The sequence below is a fragment of the Octodon degus genome, unplaced genomic scaffold (assembly GCF_000260255.1).
Source record: "Octodon degus isolate 3935 unplaced genomic scaffold, OctDeg1.0 scaffold00078, whole genome shotgun sequence".
Lineage (NCBI taxonomy): Eukaryota > Metazoa > Chordata > Mammalia > Rodentia > Octodontidae > Octodon > Octodon degus.
Window position 1 is genome coordinate 658840 of NW_004524654.1, and position 21031 is coordinate 679870.

Consider the following 21031-nt stretch of genomic DNA (forward strand, 5'->3'; position numbering starts at 1 on the left):
TCAAAATGAATTTAGGATTAATCTTCTCTGTTACAGTTTTTGAAGGAATTTGTAACATTGGCATGTTTTTGAATTTCCTCTTTCTGATGAGTTGACTCTTGGCATTATACAGGAACCTTCTTTGTTTCTAGTAGAATTCCTTGTTTTTCTGATTGTATGAGCCATTATAACTTTCGTTTTGTTAGTGTTTGCAAGCTACATCGTTATCTGTTTAGTTTTTACCTATTCATAATCTATTTTTAAAATGAGGGTTTTTTTGTAGTTTATACATCTAGTTGCATCTTCTTAATTAGCATGATCAGTTATACTTAGTACAGTTTAAAAAAATGTTTGCAGGTAAAATTTACCATGTTTATATTTGCTTTCTACTTCTTACTTGATTTTTATTTTTAGCTATTTTGTCTATTTTGTAATGAATCTTCTGGTCAGTTGTGTAGTACACACCTGTAATCCTAGCAATAAGAAGGCCAAGGAAAGGATTTTCATGAGTTTGAGTTCAGTTTGAATTATGTAATGAGACCCTAACTCAAGTACACACACACACACACATACACACACGTGCGTGTGCACACACATACACAATCTTCTTTATGATTGTATTAGATTTTTCCTGAGAACCAATTTTATCTTGTATTACTATCTGAAAGCTTGAGAACCAGGGGCACAGAAGGTAGGAGACTAATTTTTCTGCCTTTTTGTTCTGCTTTGGTGTCCAACAGACTCAAACTTACTAATGCTTTTCTCAGTTTATCAGTTCAGATCCTAATATCCAGAAACACTCTTAACACTTAGAAGTTGGCTCAGTCAAGTAGACAGATAAAAATTAGCCATGGTTTTTTCACTTGATTTTTTTTTTTTTAAATGATCCTTTATTTATTTATTTATTTAGTGTGTGTGTGGCCAGCTCAGCCCACCAGGGGGCGAGGTTAGCTGGCATGTGATGTTGGGGGATTGAACTGCGGTCCTTGTGGTTTGCTTGGCTTAGCTTGTTCTAAGTAGGTGCTTTAGACCACTGAGCCATCTCACCAGCCCTTGTTTTTTTTTTTTTTTTTTTTTAAAGGAAAGTCAGTACTCTAGATTTATAGTTCACATCTTCAACATACTATGCTGTATCTTCACATAATATTTCCTGTATGTGTAGGATCCTAATGGGAAGTATTTTTCTCTCTCTTTGCTGCTGCTCTGAGTTTGATTCTACACTATATATATCCTGAAATATATTATTTTGATTATTTTAGCCAATTTTAAAGACATTTAATAATGAGAAAAATACCTTTTTATAATGACATATATATTTTCCATTTTGTTCTTCATTTCTTGGTCTAGGACCAACTGTTTATTCAGTACCACTTTTTTTGGTTATAGTTTTTTCATTGCTGAGACAAAATACCCAACACCCGGTTAAAAAAGAAAAGGTTCATTTAGTTTACAGTTGGTATTGATTTCAGTCCATATTAGGCTGGCTCCAAGGCAGGGTAGTGTGGCATACAGATGTCGCAGAGGAAAAATAGTTCATGGTGGGCAGTAGACAGCAGAGCAAGGAAGTGACCAGCAACAAGTGACCAGTGACAAGTAACTGAAGGCAAACCTCTTTCTGTCCCTTATATTGTATCCAGACTACTTGCCCTTAGGGCAGATAGTACACCATTAATCCTAGCACCCTTCATGCTAGTGTTGCACCATGAATTAATCATACACATAGATCTAGCCACGTCTGAAAAAGCCCAACCTATGACTGCATGAGGCTTTGGGGGACATTAAACACAAGCCATAACAGTTTTTGAGACAGGGTCTTATATTGTAGTTTAGGCTGGCCTCAAACTCACTATATGGCCGAGGTTGTCTTTGATGGGTGTTCTTCCTGTTTCAGTCTTTTGAGTGCTGGGATGACAAGGTGTGCCACCACACCTGGGATACTTCAGCTTTTTTTAAGTGAACATATGTTAGAACCTAAATCTTTCAGTTTTAGATGCCTGGAAAACACTTTATACTTTAATATTTGGATGATATTTTTGCTGGGTATAAGATTCTAACCCCTCAGGTTTTATATATGTTTTCCCTTTTCAGTTCTTTAAACAGATTTTGTTTTCTTCCCATTTCTGACAAAAGATGCATATTAACTTTGTCATGTGTATGCAGTATTTTTTTTTGATTATGTTTAGAATTTCTCATACCACAGGCAATAAGTAATTTGATTATTGTGTCTTTTGATTTTTTTTTTTTTTTTTTTTTTCTTGCTTGGGGTTCATTGAACTTCTTGGGCTATGTGTTCAATGTCTTCAGATTTGGAAGAATTTTGATTTTTTTTAAACATCATTTCCATGTGGATGTGTACATGTATTTAAATTTCTTTGAGTGAAATTTACATAACAAAATGACCTCCATCTTAAAGTGAGCACTTAAGTGGGATCTAGTACATTTATAATGCTTGGTAACTTACTACCTTTGTATGATTCCAAATCTTTACATCACTAAAACTGTCTAGCCATTTCATTTTACATTGCTCTTTAAAGTTCCTGGCAACAACCTATTTGTATTTTGTCTGTATGGATTTACCATATTAGAATGTTTCATGTAAGTAGAATGATATAATTTGTGGCCTTTTGTGTCTGGATTTCTTTATTTAGCATATTTTTCAGTTTTACTCAAATGATAACATTGTCATATTTTTCTCTTCCTTGTCATAATCATGACTTTTGTGGTGATTGGTCGGATTTTAAATACTTCTTTAGCAAGTGTTAGGTTGTTTTTTTTTTTTTTTTTTTGGTAATACACTAAAATTAGTCACAATTATGGGATCAAGAATTATGTCCAGCATTGTCCAATTGCAGAAATTGTTCAGCTTGCTATTAATTTGGGATTTAGGGAGTTTCCTCTCAAATGTATGCAAAGACTTGAGAGGAACTCCTACTAGATTTCCAGAGGTTCTATGTATACATTTCCCTTCTCTAAGATACTCTTCCCCATAAACCTAACATCCTTGGTCTCTTGAAGCTCATGTATTGTTTTTGTAACATGTGCTACAACTTGGAAATTTCTTCAGGCCAATGGGACAAATCTATGGCTCATCTTTTTTCTTATTTCAGCAATCACAGATTATGAATATTAATACTATAGATTTACAAATTTAGGTTTTTTTTTTTTTTTAACCTACTAATCAAGCAGATCACAAAGCATTATTGCCTTATGGACAGTTGTTACTGAATTTTTCATTAGTATGTAGAAAGTCCTTATTGAACTTCAAGCAAATGGATTTAAGAACTTCGTCATCAAATAATCTTGCTAATGACCTGGCTCTGTGGTACAGTGTTTGAATTCTGCAGGGTTTCTTACTGAATAACATTTTAAAACATGTTTATTATCTTTAGAAGCTTTTCATATGTGGATACAGTTTTATAATTTTATTTAGTCTTAATAGTAAATGCTAATACCTTCCTATGTAAGTCTGTCATAGTACCTGTCATTGTTTCAATATTTGTCAATCCTGGACTGGAGCTATAAGTAGACATTTATTCCAGAACTGACTTAACTTCAGAAATGGTGATTTTTTTCCAGCTAAATCTGATATAATTTGCAAACTCATGATGCATTTTTTGCTTAAATATATTTGTACTTTATATTCAGGTATAGGAACCATATAGCCCAGAGCCCAAAGCTAAATGAAACATTTGCTAATACGATTTTATACTTTTGGTTGAAGCCTGAGAATCTAGGGTGGAGGGAAGCTCTGAACCTCTGCTTTTCCTGATAACTAAGTGGGATGAAAACTGAATGTGGGATAAAATGACATTGGCTGTATTAACAAAAAAATCATACTGCTGTGTTTTGCTTTTTTAAAAAATGTTTGCAGTGGAAGACAAACCTTGAAGACTGTCTTGCCATCTAAATTTAAAGAACACAATATGTAGAAAATGAGGGCAGCTGGGTGGAGCTGCTGCTGCTGCTAGTTGGCAGTGTTTTGAAAGAGCTTTACATGGCTTCTGAAGATATGGAGGAGCTATAGTATATTAGCAAAGATGTTATACACTGTAGTCAGTTTTGTGTAGCCAGAGTTTGCAATAGCCTTTTGGATATATGGATTCCACCTTTAGGAGAGCTAAGTAATTAATGTTGATGATAAAGTCCTCAGGAGCCCTGATTTGCCTGGTCATTTGGTTTTGTGTCATTGGATGTTGTGGATGCTGACTAATGGGAGTAATTAATACAAATAGAAGAGATGGGTCCTATAATTTAAAAAGAATTGATCACATGATAAGGTCAGGATGCAGGCAAAACAAGGGCCTTACTTCAAAATCCTGCCTGAAATTATTGCATAACTGTTTTTCACTTACAAGATGGAGTACTTATTAAAAACTTTTTTTTTTTTTTGTGGTACCAGGGATTGAACCCAGGACATTGTGCTTGCAAGGCAAGTGCTTGCTTATTCTACTGAACTATGTCCCTGGCCCAAAAAACAAATTTAAAAATACATAAAATAGAATGAAAACACAGCAGCAGTACAAAGGTTGGTAAATAGAGTTCAGTATACTCTTGAGAACCTTGTACCGATTTTCAGGAGGGGTATATACAATAAGGAAAAGGAATATTTTAAAATAGAGGCATGCAAGAATATGGGGAGCAATAAACAGGAATCATGGAAAGAACATTAAAATCAGTTGAGTAACAAAATAAGTAGGATTTGAGCTGTACTTGTGAATAATGTAAAGATTTATTGTCTGCTGTCTAGATTTTATCTTTATTTTAACATATTTGATACTTAAAATGACCTAAAATTAACCAATTCTGGAAATTTTTTCAAGAAAAAGACAAATTATTAGCAACTGAGGAACTGAAAACACCAATTTCCAAATAAACTTTTCTTAGGTATATAGTTACATAGGATTAAATATATTTTAGTAGTTTAAAAGCCAGCCAGTCATATTAAACTGTCCCTCACTCTTCAGATTGCTTCCCCATAATTCGTAGGGTATTTAAATGTAAATTCCAATGTTTATCCTATTTTACACTTACTGCCAGTTGGTAGGCAGGGCAAAGACTAGATAAATAATATGAGATGTTTGATATTCAACATAGCAATGAACTTTAATGACTGAATTTTTAAAAAATCTTCATCATTTTACCTTTGTGAATCTGGAGTTTTGTTCTAGATTTAGAACTACTTTTGAAAAAAAAAATAAAAAAAAACAAAAAAAAAACTACTTTTGGTTCCACTTACAGTCAAGTGCTATGATCTTCCACCAGATATTTGACCAACGTGTGCCCAGCCCTCAAAAGTTGTTAAATGTAGACATTGATGTAGGTCTATAGTTTGTCTGGTACGCTTGAAGAGGGGAAACCTTGTCACATCCTAGTTGAAACTGGTTTTGTATTTCTAAAAAATTATATTTGCGTTCAAGGTAAATTACAAAGTAAGATCTTTGTGTGAAAAGAATTACTTGAAATGGCTATCTTATATTACACTTACCTTTCTGTTAATGCTTTTCTTATATTGGTTGCACAGTATATAGAGAATTCTGTTTTAACACAGGTATAAATAGTAATAGCCATCTGGTTTTTCTTTTTTCAGCTTATTTTATAGTCTCAGGAAACGCTGAGATAACAAAAGAGGTTTTCTTTTGAGCTCTTCTCCAAAATGAGTTCACCTAGCAAGATATGTTGGAGCACTGACAGTCTCAAGTCTGTGAAAATTTGGTATATAGTGTGTTTAGGATATGAAAAAAAAAGTTAAAACATATTTTAATCAAATGCTTGTATAAGTCCTCAGTGGCAGAACTACACAAGCCAATTTGAATCAAGGGCTTCTACCATGTTGTAAAACTTGTTTTCATACCAGTTTTAAAAAGAAAATCTAATTTATAAATCTAAACATACTAGTATGCTTATTTTATGTTTTGTAACTTAAAGTATTTGATTAGTATTTTAAAGAGCTTTATACCACTTTTGTGACCAATTGTTTCCTTTCTTCCCCTAGGGAAATGAGGCAAGTTACCCTTTGGAAATGTGCTCACACTGTAAGTTGAATATTCTTGTTGTTAAGAATTTCTTAGAAATTACTTTTGCAAATGTATATTTGTGAGTATACAGAACACATCACTGTAATACATATTTATCTGTAAAGTTAGCTTCTCTTTTTTTGCATGGTACTGAGGCTTAAACCTAGTTAGTGGATTCCAGGGTGCTAGAGTCTCCTTCTGGAGGTGCTTTCTAGATTCTTTCTATTGTAAGTAAAGCACTGGTCAAGACAAGCACAAATGGTAGCAAAGTTTTATTAAAGGTAGGAAAAGAAAGAGGCTCTGCAGAGCAAATTAGAGTGAAGTGAAAGTAGGAAAAGAAGTATGCCTTACAGTATGAGGACAGGCCACAGTGGAAGTGAGAACACAGTGGCAAAAACAGTGCAGACTGTCCTTTTTGTGTCACCCACTCTTCAAGCTGATGTAAGATCTAGGCCATCCTTTGGGAAAGCTGCTCAAGGTTTTACTAGAAGTCCCCATGTAGGGCTGTTCTGCACGTGTCTAGGGATCTATAATTAACAGGTCACATGTATTTTCCCAGCCAGTTTTGCCATGCCCCAGTTTCCTATCTCATTACCACTGAGCTACTATATTCCTGGCACTCATTCTCTTTAGTTTTGAGACAATCTAGCAAAGTTGCCTCAGTGGAACTAAAATTTGGATCTTTCTGCCTCAGCTTCCATCAGTATTTGGATTAGCAGAACCCACCATCATGCCTACTACAAAATGAGGCTTTAAGTATTTAAAGTGGGTAATTTGATATGTAGTCTGTAAGATGCCAAGTGGGGAAAGTTTTTGTAGACTTCATTAATATTTGTATTGTGCTGTAGTCACAGATAAACCCCCAACTCTCAGTGGTTTAAGATAACAAAACATTTTTCAGATTAAAGAATTTCCAAAGTGGATTTTAGGAGCTTTTTTCTGTTTGCCACTCATTGGTCTAGGCTCCCTTGTTTTGTAATACCAACAAGTCTTTGCTTGATTCCCAAGATCAGCAGGGAAAGGGAAATTCAAGGACCTGCAGGCTGTGTTTTTAGTCTGATGGGGTCCAGAAGTGATCCGTATTCTTTATGCTTGTGGTGTATAGACCAGAGTTGGTCCCATAGCTCTACCAAACTGCTGTGGGGCTGGAAAGTTTAAAAAAAAAAAAAATTGTTTTTGTTTTTGTTTTTGTATTTTTAGGCTGAAGAAAAAGATAGGGTATGCTGTTTTCATTAGGTCTTTAAAAAAAATCCTAGGTAGGTTTTGGTGTGATACTCTATATTTGTCTGATTCAAAAGCACATTTGCAGAACATATATCTTGTCTAAAGCAAATATCTTAATACCTAAAATGTTTTTTTTTTTTAAGTTTGAAAAGGTAATTTTCACATATGATTTGATGGAAATTTAATATTAGAATAAATTGCAATTTAGAATTAATTTTTGTATTAATATTGCAATAAGAGTTAGAAGGCAAACATAATGAATAGTGGTCTGGTCACCTACAGCAGCTGCTGATAACCCATTAACTATTAGATGTATGTTCATTTTGACATTCTTTCGAAACTACTTTACTATGTATACTAATTTGTTTCATTGATACTACTAGTTTTTCATAGTTCATTGCTAAGAAAATTTTGTGCTAATATTTGTTTTTTCTTTGTATGAGAATCCTTTTTGTTGATGTTTGTATTCTCTGAGTAACTTCTTTAAAGATGATACACAGTATATTATTTTCTTACTACTTTGTTGTAAAAGTTTGTTTTATTGTTTGATAAAAGAAATGTAGGATTGTACTTCCACAGTTTCCATTGCAAGATATTTTAGTTTGATTTTGTTACTATTTTTGGGGTTAGGAATTAAGCCTTTAGGAAAAAACCATTTGATTTGTAGAAGAATAAACATTTTCCTTATAGTCGATTTTACTTATAATCTAGTAAGATGAAAGACTTAGTAAGGCTCTTTTAAGTCTTTGGTCATAATACTCTTGTATTGATTTTTTTTTTTTTCCTTGTACTAGGGATTGAACTCAAGACCTGTGCATCCTTTTATTAAGTAATTGGTTGATTTAACAGACAAGGTCTTGTTGAGTCACTAAGTTGCTCAGACTAGACCCAGTTTTCAGCTCTGCCTCAGCCTACTAGAGTGCTGGATTACAGATGTGTGCTACCATACCTGGCTAGTTAGACTGTCTCTTATATGTTAATGGTTCTGTTAATTCAGTCCTCTCTTCCCCAGTGTTTGCCTGCCTGTTTTCTCCAACATTTTCATATATATTCTAATGAGCTACTTTAGTTCCCTTTTATATTCTGTTTGTAGTGTGTCTGTTGGTATACTACAACAGGTAGTCAGCATCATTCAGACTCTTTTCTGGTATCTACAAACGTTTGACAAGTACATATCTTAGATTTTCCATTGTAACCATAGTTCTTAATGTCACTTTAATTGCCACAGACAGACTCGTGTGATTTGGAAAGTAGAAGTGAGTTGGAGTTTTTTAAAATTTTATTTTATTAATTGTAATGAGAAAGAAATAGCAACGAGACAGTTTGAAAACAGGTTCGTAGGACAGTTAACAATAATTAATACATTGCATATTGTCTTCATTGTAGTTATTCTGGGTACAATATGCAGATATGATATCTTGTCTAAGATATTAGTACAAATCTTTTTTCTCATTGAACTAAGAGAAAATGGCTGTATATCCTATTTTGTATATACAGATATATACAGATGTATATATTTTTTTCCACTACAAAATGGCCCTTCATTTATATACCCCTTTTTTTTGTTTTGTTTTGTTTTGTCAGAGATGGGTGTTCCATTACCATTCAAATATTGTAGGTGCGTGCATTCAGCAGAATAACCTGTTATAGTCCAATAGTCCATAATAGTAGTGATTATCCGCAAAACTGGCAATGCCAGAAGTTACTGTCTTGAGCCTTTTACAACTTAGCATATTAATATGGCTTTACTTTTTATACCTCATGGTTGTACTTTTCTGCTGCGTGGTTAAGACCAAGAGTCTGTTGGAGTTTATTGTTTTCTGTTCTTACTGTTTCTGTTAGTACAATTCTGGTTATGATTTGGATTTTTGTATTTGTGCATTGTTCTGGAGTGGAAAGCTTTTAGATTTACCATGCAGCTTCCTGGCTTTGAGGACAGGCAATATGTACTCTTCTGATAGCATAGCTCTACAATGTGCCTTTGTAAATTGTTTCTACAAGTTTAAGTCTTTTCAAGTCCATATAATGGTTCATATAACATTAAAAATCTGTTTAGATTAGCTGAAATTTAATTTGTTATCTGTAGCAGATCTTGAAAAATACAATTTCAAGGTATTATATAGGTTGTACACTCTTAAGTGGAAACTTGGATTGACTAGCCTGGTTGGATTTGGAGCTAGTAAATATTTTAATTATGAAAAAAGCACAACATTGGTTGTGTATAGCATACAGTGATAAAAAGTTAATATATTCATCTTGTGATTGCATAAAATAAAGTGCTTATTGAAGACAAAACATTGGTAGACCAAGTAATATTGCAGAATATTTTCTGGGGAGGAAGAGGACAAAAATAATTATTTGTGACCATACTGGAGAATCTAAAGGAAGAAAATAAAGGCTTAGTAATTATGGTTTTAAAGACCAGTCAGAACAGTAAGGAGCTGGTAATAGTTCCTTTAAAAAAAAAAAAAAAAAAAATCCGATCTCTAGTGTTAAAGAGCAGTGATTGGGAAAGTGGGGAGATCCTTAGAATTGAAGTAGAGCCAGCCCATTGGTAGGTTAAGATACAAGGCTCTGAAATTCTGGGACTATTGTTCTCAGTGGAAACAGCCCTGTGAGCCTAAATGAGGCTGATCCCACCTTGCTTGGAGATCTCATTAACCTGTAACAAACTCAGTTTCTTTTTGAATTACAAAACCACTTTCCCCATTGCTTTTATGTTCAGCAGTCTCCTTTCTCTTCTCCAAACATCAGTCGCTTTCTGCTTTTGCCTGCTTCTGAGTTTAGGTGGAGTGCTTCTGTCAGCTTTTTTTTGGCAGGCTGCCTTTAGTCTCATCTCCTTGTAAGTGAATGATGCCTTTTGTCATTCCTAACTCTCCTTAGGTTTTTGTCCTGAGTAGTGTCTTGTGTATTTTGTTTGTAGCAGTCACCATAAACTGAAATTACTTAGTAATCCATTTACCTTCTATTTTGTAATTTCTATAGTTTTTATTTATTTATATTTGTGGTGCTGGGAATTGAACCCCCCAGGGCCTTGAATGTGCCAGGCAAGTGCTCTGCCACAGACAAAACCCCCTCTGTACATTTTTTTTTTTTCTTTTTGGCAGAACTTGGGATTGAACTGAGGCCCTTGCGCTTGCCAGGCAAGTGCTTATTTTACAGAGCTATGTCTCCGACCCCTAGCTATTCCCCGGCCCCTTTTTACAATTTTTTTAAAACTTAAATTTTTATATCGATGATTAATTCCCCATAATCTTGCCATGCAAACTAGTGTTTACATTTTACTATTTCCTCATTTTACTGTTTACATTTTCCTTTCTTGTGAATTTCTCTTTACTAGGACCATATGTAATCATATACTTAAGTTCCTATCTTAAATGTGAAAATAAATTATTACATCCAAAATATTGTTTGAATTGACAAAACCAGGCCTAGTTATGACATTGTAGACCAGGGGTTGGTAAACTGCCTGCAGGTGCTTTTTATTAATAAAAGAGCACCTAGTATTGTGCTGTTTCACTTAGTGTTCTGTTTGAGCTTGTGATACAGTTATTCCTCCAGGTGCTGGTGGCAAGAAAGAGATGTGGGAGTCTGTAATTAGCTAGATTTAGGCTGCAGTATAGTTGGGTTGGTTGTTTTGAATACAGCTCTGGTTTGAAGGAGGGTCTAGGAAGTTTTTATTTCTCAGTCAAGGAACAGATTTTTATTTTATTTTTTTTCTTTTGCTCTCCTGTTAGGTGTGGAACTGAAGGTCATTTACCTTGGTTGCAAAAAAAATACGTTAGCGCAAAAAGACGGATGAATGTTCCCATCTGTATATCCAGGATAGAAAAATGGCAGTTTTTTTGTTTTTGACTTAGTTTTATAATATGTGGGAAACAGACTATCCATTTCAGTTTTATCCTTAGAGGTTTTTTGGGGGGTGGGGTATGAGGAATTGAACACAGGACTTTTGCTTTGAGCTTCATCCCCAGCCCCTATCTAAATTTTGAGACAGGGACTTGTTAAGTCATTCTGTTACCCAGGCTGGGACTGAACTTAGCTCCATCTGCTTAAGCCTCTCAGAGTTCTGGGATTGCAAGTATTTACCACCATGACCTGCAGAGAACCTTAAAATTTTTAGTGCTTTTCATGTTTTGACTAAACTGTTGAACCTTGTCACTAAAGATCTGTATTGGTCAGTGATTCCTCTACCTGCTATGATCTAAATTCTTCTGTTGTTTATTAGTTCTTTTCTTTGTTCCATGTTTGGTTTATTTGACTATATTTCTATCATTTTACACATAATTTGGATGAATTTTGCCAAAATTAACTTAACCACATTAAAAACTGCCACTGTTCTGGGTAACCACATATTGTAGCAAGTTTTCTTTTGCTTTTTCACAAAATCTCTTCACTTTGGAGAGCTTAGTGTTACCTGTAACCAATTACAGTACTGTCACATACAAGGTTGTTGAAGCCAATCCTTCAAGCGCACTTCACTATTCATATGTCCCCATTCAGGTTCATTTTTGTCAGCTTACTCATTCTTTCAGATCCAGCTCAATTTGTGTTGTCTGACAACTGTAACTGCCCCAGCTCTCAGGGCTTTCTCAGTGTTTGTTTGTTTTTTTCCTGTATGTAAATTGTTTTACTGTAATAAAAGGTAGCAAGACTTGATGTGGTCTGTGAAGTATTGTCCTTCCACTTTTGTGACACAGGTAGTAAACCCACAATATAAGTCTAGCTATTGGGAAAAGAAAAATACATGCAATTACAGCGCAAGTTATGCATTGTGAAAAGTGGAAACACAGATTCCAAGGAGGGGAAATCACTTTTGTTTAAGGAAAATAAGAAAAGCTTCACAGAAAGGGTGATGCTCAAAATTTTTTAAAAGCTTTGCAGGATTTGAATGCTAATTCTTTAACCTATCAAGTTACTTCTCCATTTTGTTCAAAAAATTTCATCTATATGATTAACATTCTGTCCACTCTCCTACATAATCCTTCGCCATTCCTTACCTTCAATAAATTATTTTGCTCTTTTTTTTTTTAGTGTTTGAGAAAACTGAGGATGTTTTGTTACCACCACCCCTCCCACCCCCACCACTACCACCTTTCCTTCAGTGTCAGGGCTTGAGTTATGTTTCCCTTGTTCAAGATTAGCCTTTCCACTGTGGTTTTCCTCCAATTTTTTCATTTCTAAGACCTTACATGTATTTTTTTTTTAAAGTCTTAAGCTTCCATTTCTTCAGTTTATAGACATAATCAACTTGAACCAGGGATTGAACTCAGGCCCTTGTGCTTGCCAGGGAAGTGCTTATTCCACTGAGCCATCTCCCTGGCCCCTCAACTTTTTAAATTCTGATCCTTCATATACTTTCATATACTTTGCAGATTTTCTCCACGTGTCTTCAGTTTTTTTCTTGCTTAAAGAAAAACATACATAATTAATTCCATTTCTTTATTTCTGGTAATTTTTTGGCTTGTTGCCGAGAAATCTGGCTTTCATGTTTTATTTCCCTAAAATTTGTAAGGTTATCTTTATTTTATTGACACATTGCCTAATTGCCAAATCTGGTGGATTTAGGAAACCTGCAGCTGGGCGTGGTGTTGCATGCCTGTAATCCCAGCAGTAGGAAGACTGAGGCAGGAGAATCACCGTGAGTTTGAGACCAGCCCAGGCTACATAGTGAAATACTATCTAAAAATAAATAAATAAACAAACAAATAAATAAAGGAAACCTGCAAAATCACTTGGGACTTTTGGAGAGACTTGAGTACTGGTTATTTGATGCCAGAGAACCATTAATTTTCATGTGGAATAATATTTTTGTGATACATTTTTTAAAAGTTTTAATCTTTTAGAGGTAATGTTGAATTATTACAAGGAAATGATATCTCTTGAGACTTTGGCTCTAAAATAATTGAGATGAAAGTAAAGTATTTCTCATGTTAATCATTGAAATTGGATGAGGGCTAAATGAGAATATATTCTTTAAACCATATTGTCTATAAAATTCTGAGAAAAAATTTTAATGAATAGAAAAAGTAAAAAGACTAAAACCAATTACTGATTTCATTATTATTGTTTTTGTTTTGAGACAAGGTCTTGCTATGTTTTTTAGGCTGGCCTTGAACTTATTGTGTAGCCCAGGCTGGCCTTGCTGATTTCATTATTAAGAACTTATTTGATTCTGGTCAAGTATGGCATGCAAACAGCAAGCTTTATAAGAGTAAGTGGCTATTTAAGCTAATTTTCATCAATAAAATAATTGAACTATTAATGGCATGATACTTGGCATCAGACATGATAAATAAATATTTGTTGGAATAATAACAACTGGTTGATTAATTTTAAAGGCTGTACCTTTGGAAAAATGTAGTGGTACCTGTTGCCCCATTTAGTGTCAAATACTTCAGTGGCACTTGGTATGTGTGAGGCACTTTATATACAGTAACTCTTTTAGTCTCCACAGTCTCATGAGAAACACACCACTATTATTCTGCATTGTACTGGTAAGAAAATAGAGGGAGAATCTTAAATAAAAGGTAAAAATCACATTGCACATAAAATAACAGCTATAATATGACCTGACTAGTTATGCTTTGGAGTTGTTTTAGGGGTGAGGGTGGAATGATGGGGGCACTTGAAAATAGGGCCCCATGTGTGCTACAGCCTTAGAATTGTATTAATAAATCATAGTATTATTTAGCCTTTCTTGGGGGAAATAGTGTGTGTGAGTGTGGGGTGGCAGCTGGACATTAAACGAAGGACATTATTAGATTTTTAGTGAGTTAAATTGTAGGCTGTTGTGACTTTGTTTCTATCTGTTGGCTAAATTGTTTGGCTGAAACAGTGTGTACTCTGTTGAGATTTGCTCAAGAGTTGAGACCTTAGTAGTAACTTGGCATGAGGACTCGGAAAGGTGAGTGCAAGATACTGTTTTAGATAGGGTGAGCATGGGACTAGATTGAGGGCACAATTGCAGGCATATGCAGAAAGTAAGATGCCATTAACTTGTTACTGTTGATTGTGCTAGCATAAAAGTGAATCATTTTGATAAAACTAGTAAATACAGTCTGTTTTATAGACTGAAACAATTTTTTTTTTTTAAATCTACAAAGATTTCTCAACTTTCTTTTGTTGGAAATTGACCCAAGGAGCACTTGGCCGTCACTAAAGGAATGTTTTCCTCCTGCATAATGAGCTATCTCTAGAAACCTTGCAGACTTTCTGACCCTTAGAACAGCTCCGATTTTGAGTAACCAATTCATATTGAAGTACTTTTGCTTTTTGAATATCTGAGTGACTTGAAAGTTTTTATCTACTGACTTTATATTGTGTGTTAATTTCTGCTTTTAACCGTATGTCTCAGGGAGCTTTATAAGTTAATGTTCTTTACCTATACTGGGCTCTCACCTTTTCCATTTTTCCTTCCCTGCCTTTTCCCCTCCCCTTCCCTCTCCCCTCTCTTCACCTTCTCTGCTGCTGGCCTTCTCTTTTTTTGGGGGGCTCAGGGATCCAATGGAAGGTATGCTTTAGCAAATGCTCTACTACGAAGCCATGTTCCCTGCTTTGTCTTTGTTTCAAAATTTTTTAGAGGAAAAAAAGGGAATTGCATTCTTCATTTCAGCATTTGTGTTTATTCTTACATAGGCTGATACGAAATTTCTTGAATTTTTAATAATGTGTATTTGAAATTCTAAGATAATGAATTTATCTTAGAAATCTTAGAAATCTTCAGAGGAAATTAGTTACACAGTACAAAAAATTCAAGTTGTGAACAGACAGGAGTATTTTATTAAACATTTTATTTCTATGATAGTGTTTATTTCACCTAGTCACTGAGAATTACTTGTATTCTGCCTACTTTCGATAAAGGTATTTGAGTTGAATAAAGAAAGATTGAAAGTTTTCTTATGAATATGCATGAACTTTGATTTGTTGACTTTTTGTATTTACTTTTGTAAAAAAAAAATCGTTAGGTTCTCAGTATTTTAAGTATTTCAATTATTTAAACAAATAGTGTTTAGAAAAAACAAAAGCTCTGCTCTGTTTCATTATCCATACTCTCACATTTTGGTTTCATGGTAACACTTAACAGATTTGCAGTTAGGTCCATGACATATAGTCATTTGGTTACCATGAATTCAAATAATTTTGGGGTTAGTGTGTAGAAGTAATTTACTATAGGTGGCTAAAAAGGCCTAGGTATCCATGTAACAAAAGTATAAATCCTTGGGGCTTTCTCAATGTTGGAACAAAAGGTAGAGAAAAAAATTCTAAAAATATAATGACTTAGGGAACACATGCTGAGAATCATAGCATCTCCCTGAAAGAAAATCTAGGAGCTGTATAAGATAAAAGAAGAAGGGAAATAATTAGTGAAGTAGTAATAGAAAGTTTCTCTGACTTGAAGAGAATCTTTTCTTTGAAACAACATTTGGATTGTTGAGAATGTTACATGAAGAAAGATCTACATTTGCTTGAGGTAGTGGTGTATGCCTGTAATCCCAGCACTCAGGAGGCTGAGGCAATAGGATCGTTGATACCAGACTGGGCTACAAAGTGAGCACAAAGCAAGCTAGAACTATACAGCAAGACCCTGTCTTAAAAAAAAGAAGAAAGAATGAAATAAAGAAAACAATCTACATTTAGTTTATTTTTTTGAAACAGGATCTCACTACTTATAGGTCAGGTTCACTATGTATGTAGTCCAGGCTGGCCTCAACTTGCGGCCTCCTGCCTCAGTCTCCCAGATGCTGGGCTTATAGGTGTGTGTCACCGGGCTCAGCTATCTAGTTAATTTAAATTTTCACTGTAATTTTAAAATTCCAGGAGTAAAGAGGCTGAAAGCTTCCAGACATAGGAAAATATACCTAAAAAGAATAGGAGTCTACTGCACTGAAGTCTTGAGCAACAGCAACAGATGCTTGAAAGCAGTGGAGTCATTAATAATCCTACATTCTTAAATTTAGCATTTGATACCAGCTAAGCAATCACTTGTGCAGAACAAATTAAAGAAGTTTTCAGAAATTGATATTCCATAAGTTGTACCTAGAAAAATGAAATAAAATATCAATAAAGAAGATGAGGGCCAAGGATATAGTTCAGTGGCACAAGTACCTACCTGGCAAGCAGAAAGTCCTGAGTTTGATTCCTGGTACCTATTTAAAAAAATTCAAATAAAGAAGATGAAATGGTAGGATCAGTGAGATAGCTCAGTAGAGTAAGTGCCTGACTAGGTAAATGCAGGGACCAGTTTGATCCTTGGCACCACTTGTCTCCCTGGCCCTGCCCCTGGGTGCATTGAGCTGGCCACCAAGACCGGGCATGGTGGCTCACTGACATACTCCCAGTACCAGGGAGGCTAAAAACAGGAGGATCACTATGAGTCCAAGCTGCGTAGCGAGACCCCATACCAAATACATTAATAAATAAATAAGGATGAAATGGTAATCCCAAAAAACCGAAATCTCTTAAGTCAGCAGTGAAAATTTCAGGATAACAACTACAATACCATGGACCTATGAAACAGTTGATTCTGATTAGAATAAGAAACCAAAATTGTCTATGAAGAATTTTTTCAAGGACAAAGTAAAAGCAGTTTGTAAATTGTGTTTTGGAATTTCTTAAGAGGTAAGATAAAGGTAAGTCAAGGGAAAAAGCAGAAACATAGTGATACACTTATGGCATTCTTGATGAAAAACCAAATTGAGCTCTAAAGGAGCCATACTTTAGTCTTGAATAATTGATGTGGAAAGTAGAAGACTCTTGAATATGCATTCACTTGTACACATACATTTTTTCTTCCAGGGTTTGGGATGGACAGTAGTACAAAGCTAAATGCAGCCAGCATTCTGTTCCACCATGACATAGAAACAGTGGATTATAACAGAAAAACCTGGGGAATGTAATAGGATGAGATGGGTTTGATTTGACCTGTAAAACAAAGAAATTGAGAGCCACGTTTTTCGAATAAGATGCATTATTGAATTAGGTAATACATATTTTGGTTTTCATAAATGAAGATTATATCAGAAGCTTACAGAGAAAGAACGTGGTAGATAGGTTGTGATGGCTTTTTTCTGTTTTGATTGGAACCACAATGTAGACAAACCCAAAGGAGGAAAACAACCCTATAAAGCCTTTAGCAGGAAAACCAGCAATATGGTCAGAAAAATGAATAAGTAAATAAATATATATTATTTATTTATTTGATAAAAGAGGTTTTTATTGTGGATACGGAAGGACTGTAGGGAAAGACACGCGGGAACCCTCCCAGAAAAATGTTTTTTAAATAACAGGTGAGGTGTTTATTTACCGCTAATGGGAATATTCGTACTGCTCGGTTTTTCCCATATTTATGCTCAAAAATGGACATTAGGCATATGCATAGTATTGTCTTAACCCAAGCAGCACCTGTGCTAGCTCTTTAGATGGAACTAACAAAAGAAATTAGATTAGAAAACATTTCATGAAATCCTGGTTATCCAGTTTTGCCATCAGCTTTTATAAAAAATGTTTTTGTGTGATCAAAATTCACTTATTTGGGGTTCTATCTCCCTGTGTCCTATTGTGTATCTTTTACTTTGTTTTTTGTATTTTTTGTTTTTTATACAAGAGAAACCATGCGGTATTTAAGCTTGTGTGTCTGATTTATTTCACTTAACATAATGGTCTTAAGGTGCACACATTTTCTTACACATGACTCAAGTCTGTCCTTTTTATGGCAAAGTACTACTCTGTTGTGTATAAATACAGTAAAACCTTGGTTTGTAAGAATAATACATTCTTGGGGCTGGGGAGATGACTCAGTAGAATAAGCACTTCCATGACAAGCACAAGGGCCTGAGTTCAATCCTCGGTTCTGCAAAAACAACAACAACAAAAGAATAATATGTTCTTGATGTAATTCAAAGTACTTTGTATATCAGTGCAGAAAGGGAGTTGAAGAGAGGGGAAAAGAGAACCGTTTGTGATCATAAGACATTTGACATGACCTGTTGCTCCTGTTGTAAGACATTTCTTATTTATCAAGTTACAGTTTCTTAGAAATGTACCATCATCTTGCAGAAACCTTGAAGACCAAGTTACTCACAACCTAAGGTTTGACTGTACCATATTTCCTTTATTCATTCATCTGTTTGTGTACATATAGACTTCTTCCAGGACTTAGGCATTATGAATTGTGCTGCTGTAAACATGTATCATTGTAAGTCAGTGTCTTTACCTCTTTGGTTAAGATCCCTACAAAGGAAAAAGCTATAGCTGGATTGAATGGGAATTTTGGTTTTAGTTTTTTGAGGAATCTCCATACTGATTTCCATACTGGTTACACTAGTTTATATTCCCACCAGCTATGTAGAAGGGCTCTTTTTTTCCCTGCAGTCTCTTCAGCATTTGTTATATTTGATTTCTTGACGATAGCTATTTTTTTTGGGCAATATGAAATCTCAGAACCTTACGATCAAAGGTTGGTGTCCACTTAATTTTGTGTGTGTGTGTGTGTGTTGGAAATTGAATTCAGGACCTTGCACTTGCACCATTGAGTTATATCCCTGGCCCTCCACTTAATATTCTTCATTAAAAAGGTGGTTTTCTTTGTAAATCTGACTATCCAGTCAACATTTTATTAGAAGTCTGAGTTACTACATGAAATCAAGAAAAAGACATTTAAAGTATTTGGATTGAAAAGGAATAAAATTGTCCTCATTCTCATAACATTTTTAATATATAGAACACATTCTGAATAACCAAAATAAATGAATTCAGAAAGATTGTAGGATACAAGGAAACATAAAAATTATTGAAATGTCTATATAAGGGCTGAGAAGATAACACAGCAGAGTAAGTGCCTACTTAGACAAGCACAGAGACCAGGGTTCAAGCCCTGGCACCATGGGCTGCTCCTGCTCCACCCTGGCGCGCTGAGCTGGCCACTGAGTTCTGGTATGGTGGCACAAACCTGTAATCCCAACGCTTGGGAGGCTGAAAACAAGAGGGTCACTACGAGTCTGAGCTGCATAGTGAGACCCTGTACCAAATACATTTAAAAAAAAGAAAAGAAATGTCTATCTAATATCAAAGAATAGTTGAGAAATTAACAAATATAATTTATAATAGAAAATAAAACAAAATACTCAAGTGTAAGTTTAACTAAATGCATGTAGAATATAGGGGGCTGGGGAGATAGCTCAGTGGAATAAGTGCTTTCTTGAGGTCAATCTCTGGTACCACCAAAAAAAAAAAAGACTAAATGCATGTAAAATATAGACATTAAATTACCAAACATTGCTAAGATCAAAAATGCTAACATTACCTGGAACTCTCACATACAAACATTCTCATTCTTCTAGAACAAACTGCATTAAATCAATTTCACTCCAAAAAAAAAAAAAAACAAAACATTGCTAAGAAATTTTTGAAAGGTCTAAATAAATAGAAAAGTGTACCACATTTGTGGATCGGAACACTTGATCTTAAGATCAGTTCTAAGCCCAGCGTTGTGGTGCACACCTGTAATCCCAGCACTCAGGAGGCCGAGACAAGAGGATCACTGCAAAATTGAGACCAGCCTGGGCTACCTAAGTGAGTTCAAGGCCAGTGTAGACTACGTAGCAAGACCCTGTCTCAAAAAGAAAAGATTAGTTTTGCTTGTATTGGTCTATACCTTCAACACAATCCCAATGAGGTTCTTGCTTTTTTTTTTTTTTTTTTTTTAATATTATCAAACTAACCTGGGATATAGCTCAGTGGCATGAGTGCCTGCCTGGCAAGTGCAAGGTCTTGAGTTCATTCCCAGGTACTCCTCCCCAAATACATATATATCAAACTAGTTGGTAATTCCCTGTAGAATTAGAGAACTTAGAAGAATTGAAAAAGAAGTACAAATAGGAAGACAATACTTCACTTAGAGATGTACCATAAAACATAGACTGGGGGTATTGGTCAGTTGACTCAAGTAGAGGGTCTAGCATTGTGCAGGTGTATGATTGCATATGATTTTTTTTTTTAATAGAAGTGCTAATGGTACCGTTGTAAAGGGAATCTTTGTAACAAAACAGCTGTATGGAATACAGTGAAATATTCCTTCCTATCTTCTGTATACCAAATAAGAAAATTATGTGGGTCATTGATTTAAATATAAATGCTAAAACTATAGAACTTGTAGAAGAATACATGAAAATCATTCATTACCAGGTATGGGCAAAGAATTCTTAGTACATACGGAACATAAATCACAAGTGGAAAATAATGGTTTTTATAAAAATTTTAAAAAAATTGCTTTTTAAAAGATATGTATGGGGGGCCTGCCCCTTAGCTCGATTCTTTAAGTGGCTGCTTCAACAAAGCAGTCAGGCTCAGTTGCTGTGATTCATCCCCACAACTCAAGCCAGCCAAACCTGCCCTGAAGGCATTCGGAGAAAAAAAATCCTTCTGCCTAAAAGATATGTATGTAAAGATGGGAGAAGTACTTCAAAAATAGCAAAGGACCTGTATTAATGTAAGGAAAATCTTACAATTCTTTTAGATAACATTTTTTTAAAACACGAGGGTCTGGGATTTAGCTCAGTGGTAGAACGTTTGCCTAGCAAGCAGGAAGCCCTGGGTTTGGTCCTTAGCACCAAGAAAAAAAAAAGAAAGAAAAAAAAAAAAACCCAAAAAAACAAAAAAATAGGGCTGGAGAGATGGCTCAGTGGTCTGAAGCACCTTCTTTGAACAAGTTTAGCAAAGCATAGGGACTGCAGTTCAATCCCCCAGCACCACATGCCAGCCAGCCCTGCCCCCTGGTGGGCTGAGCTGGCCACACACACACACACACACACACA

The 21031-nt window shown here is 35.0% G+C and overlaps 1 protein-coding gene across 2 annotated transcripts in view; it reads left to right on the forward strand.

Annotated features, from left to right (window-relative positions):
• LOC101559708 (calcineurin subunit B type 1) overlaps positions 1 to 21031 on the forward strand; it is a 156814-nt gene that overhangs the window by 110193 nt on the left and 25590 nt on the right. Inside the window, exons 1-2 of one of the 2 annotated variants that reach the window (XM_004636138.2) lie at positions 5584 to 5676; positions 5972 to 6011. In XM_004636138.2, coding sequence (XP_004636195.1) covers positions 5999 to 6011 — 13 coding nt within the window. In that variant the 5' untranslated portion in view covers positions 5584 to 5676; positions 5972 to 5998. Of the gene's footprint in view, positions 1 to 5583; positions 5677 to 5971; positions 6012 to 21031 lie in introns of those variants that run through there. The other variant, XM_023720843.1, reaches the window with a different exon arrangement.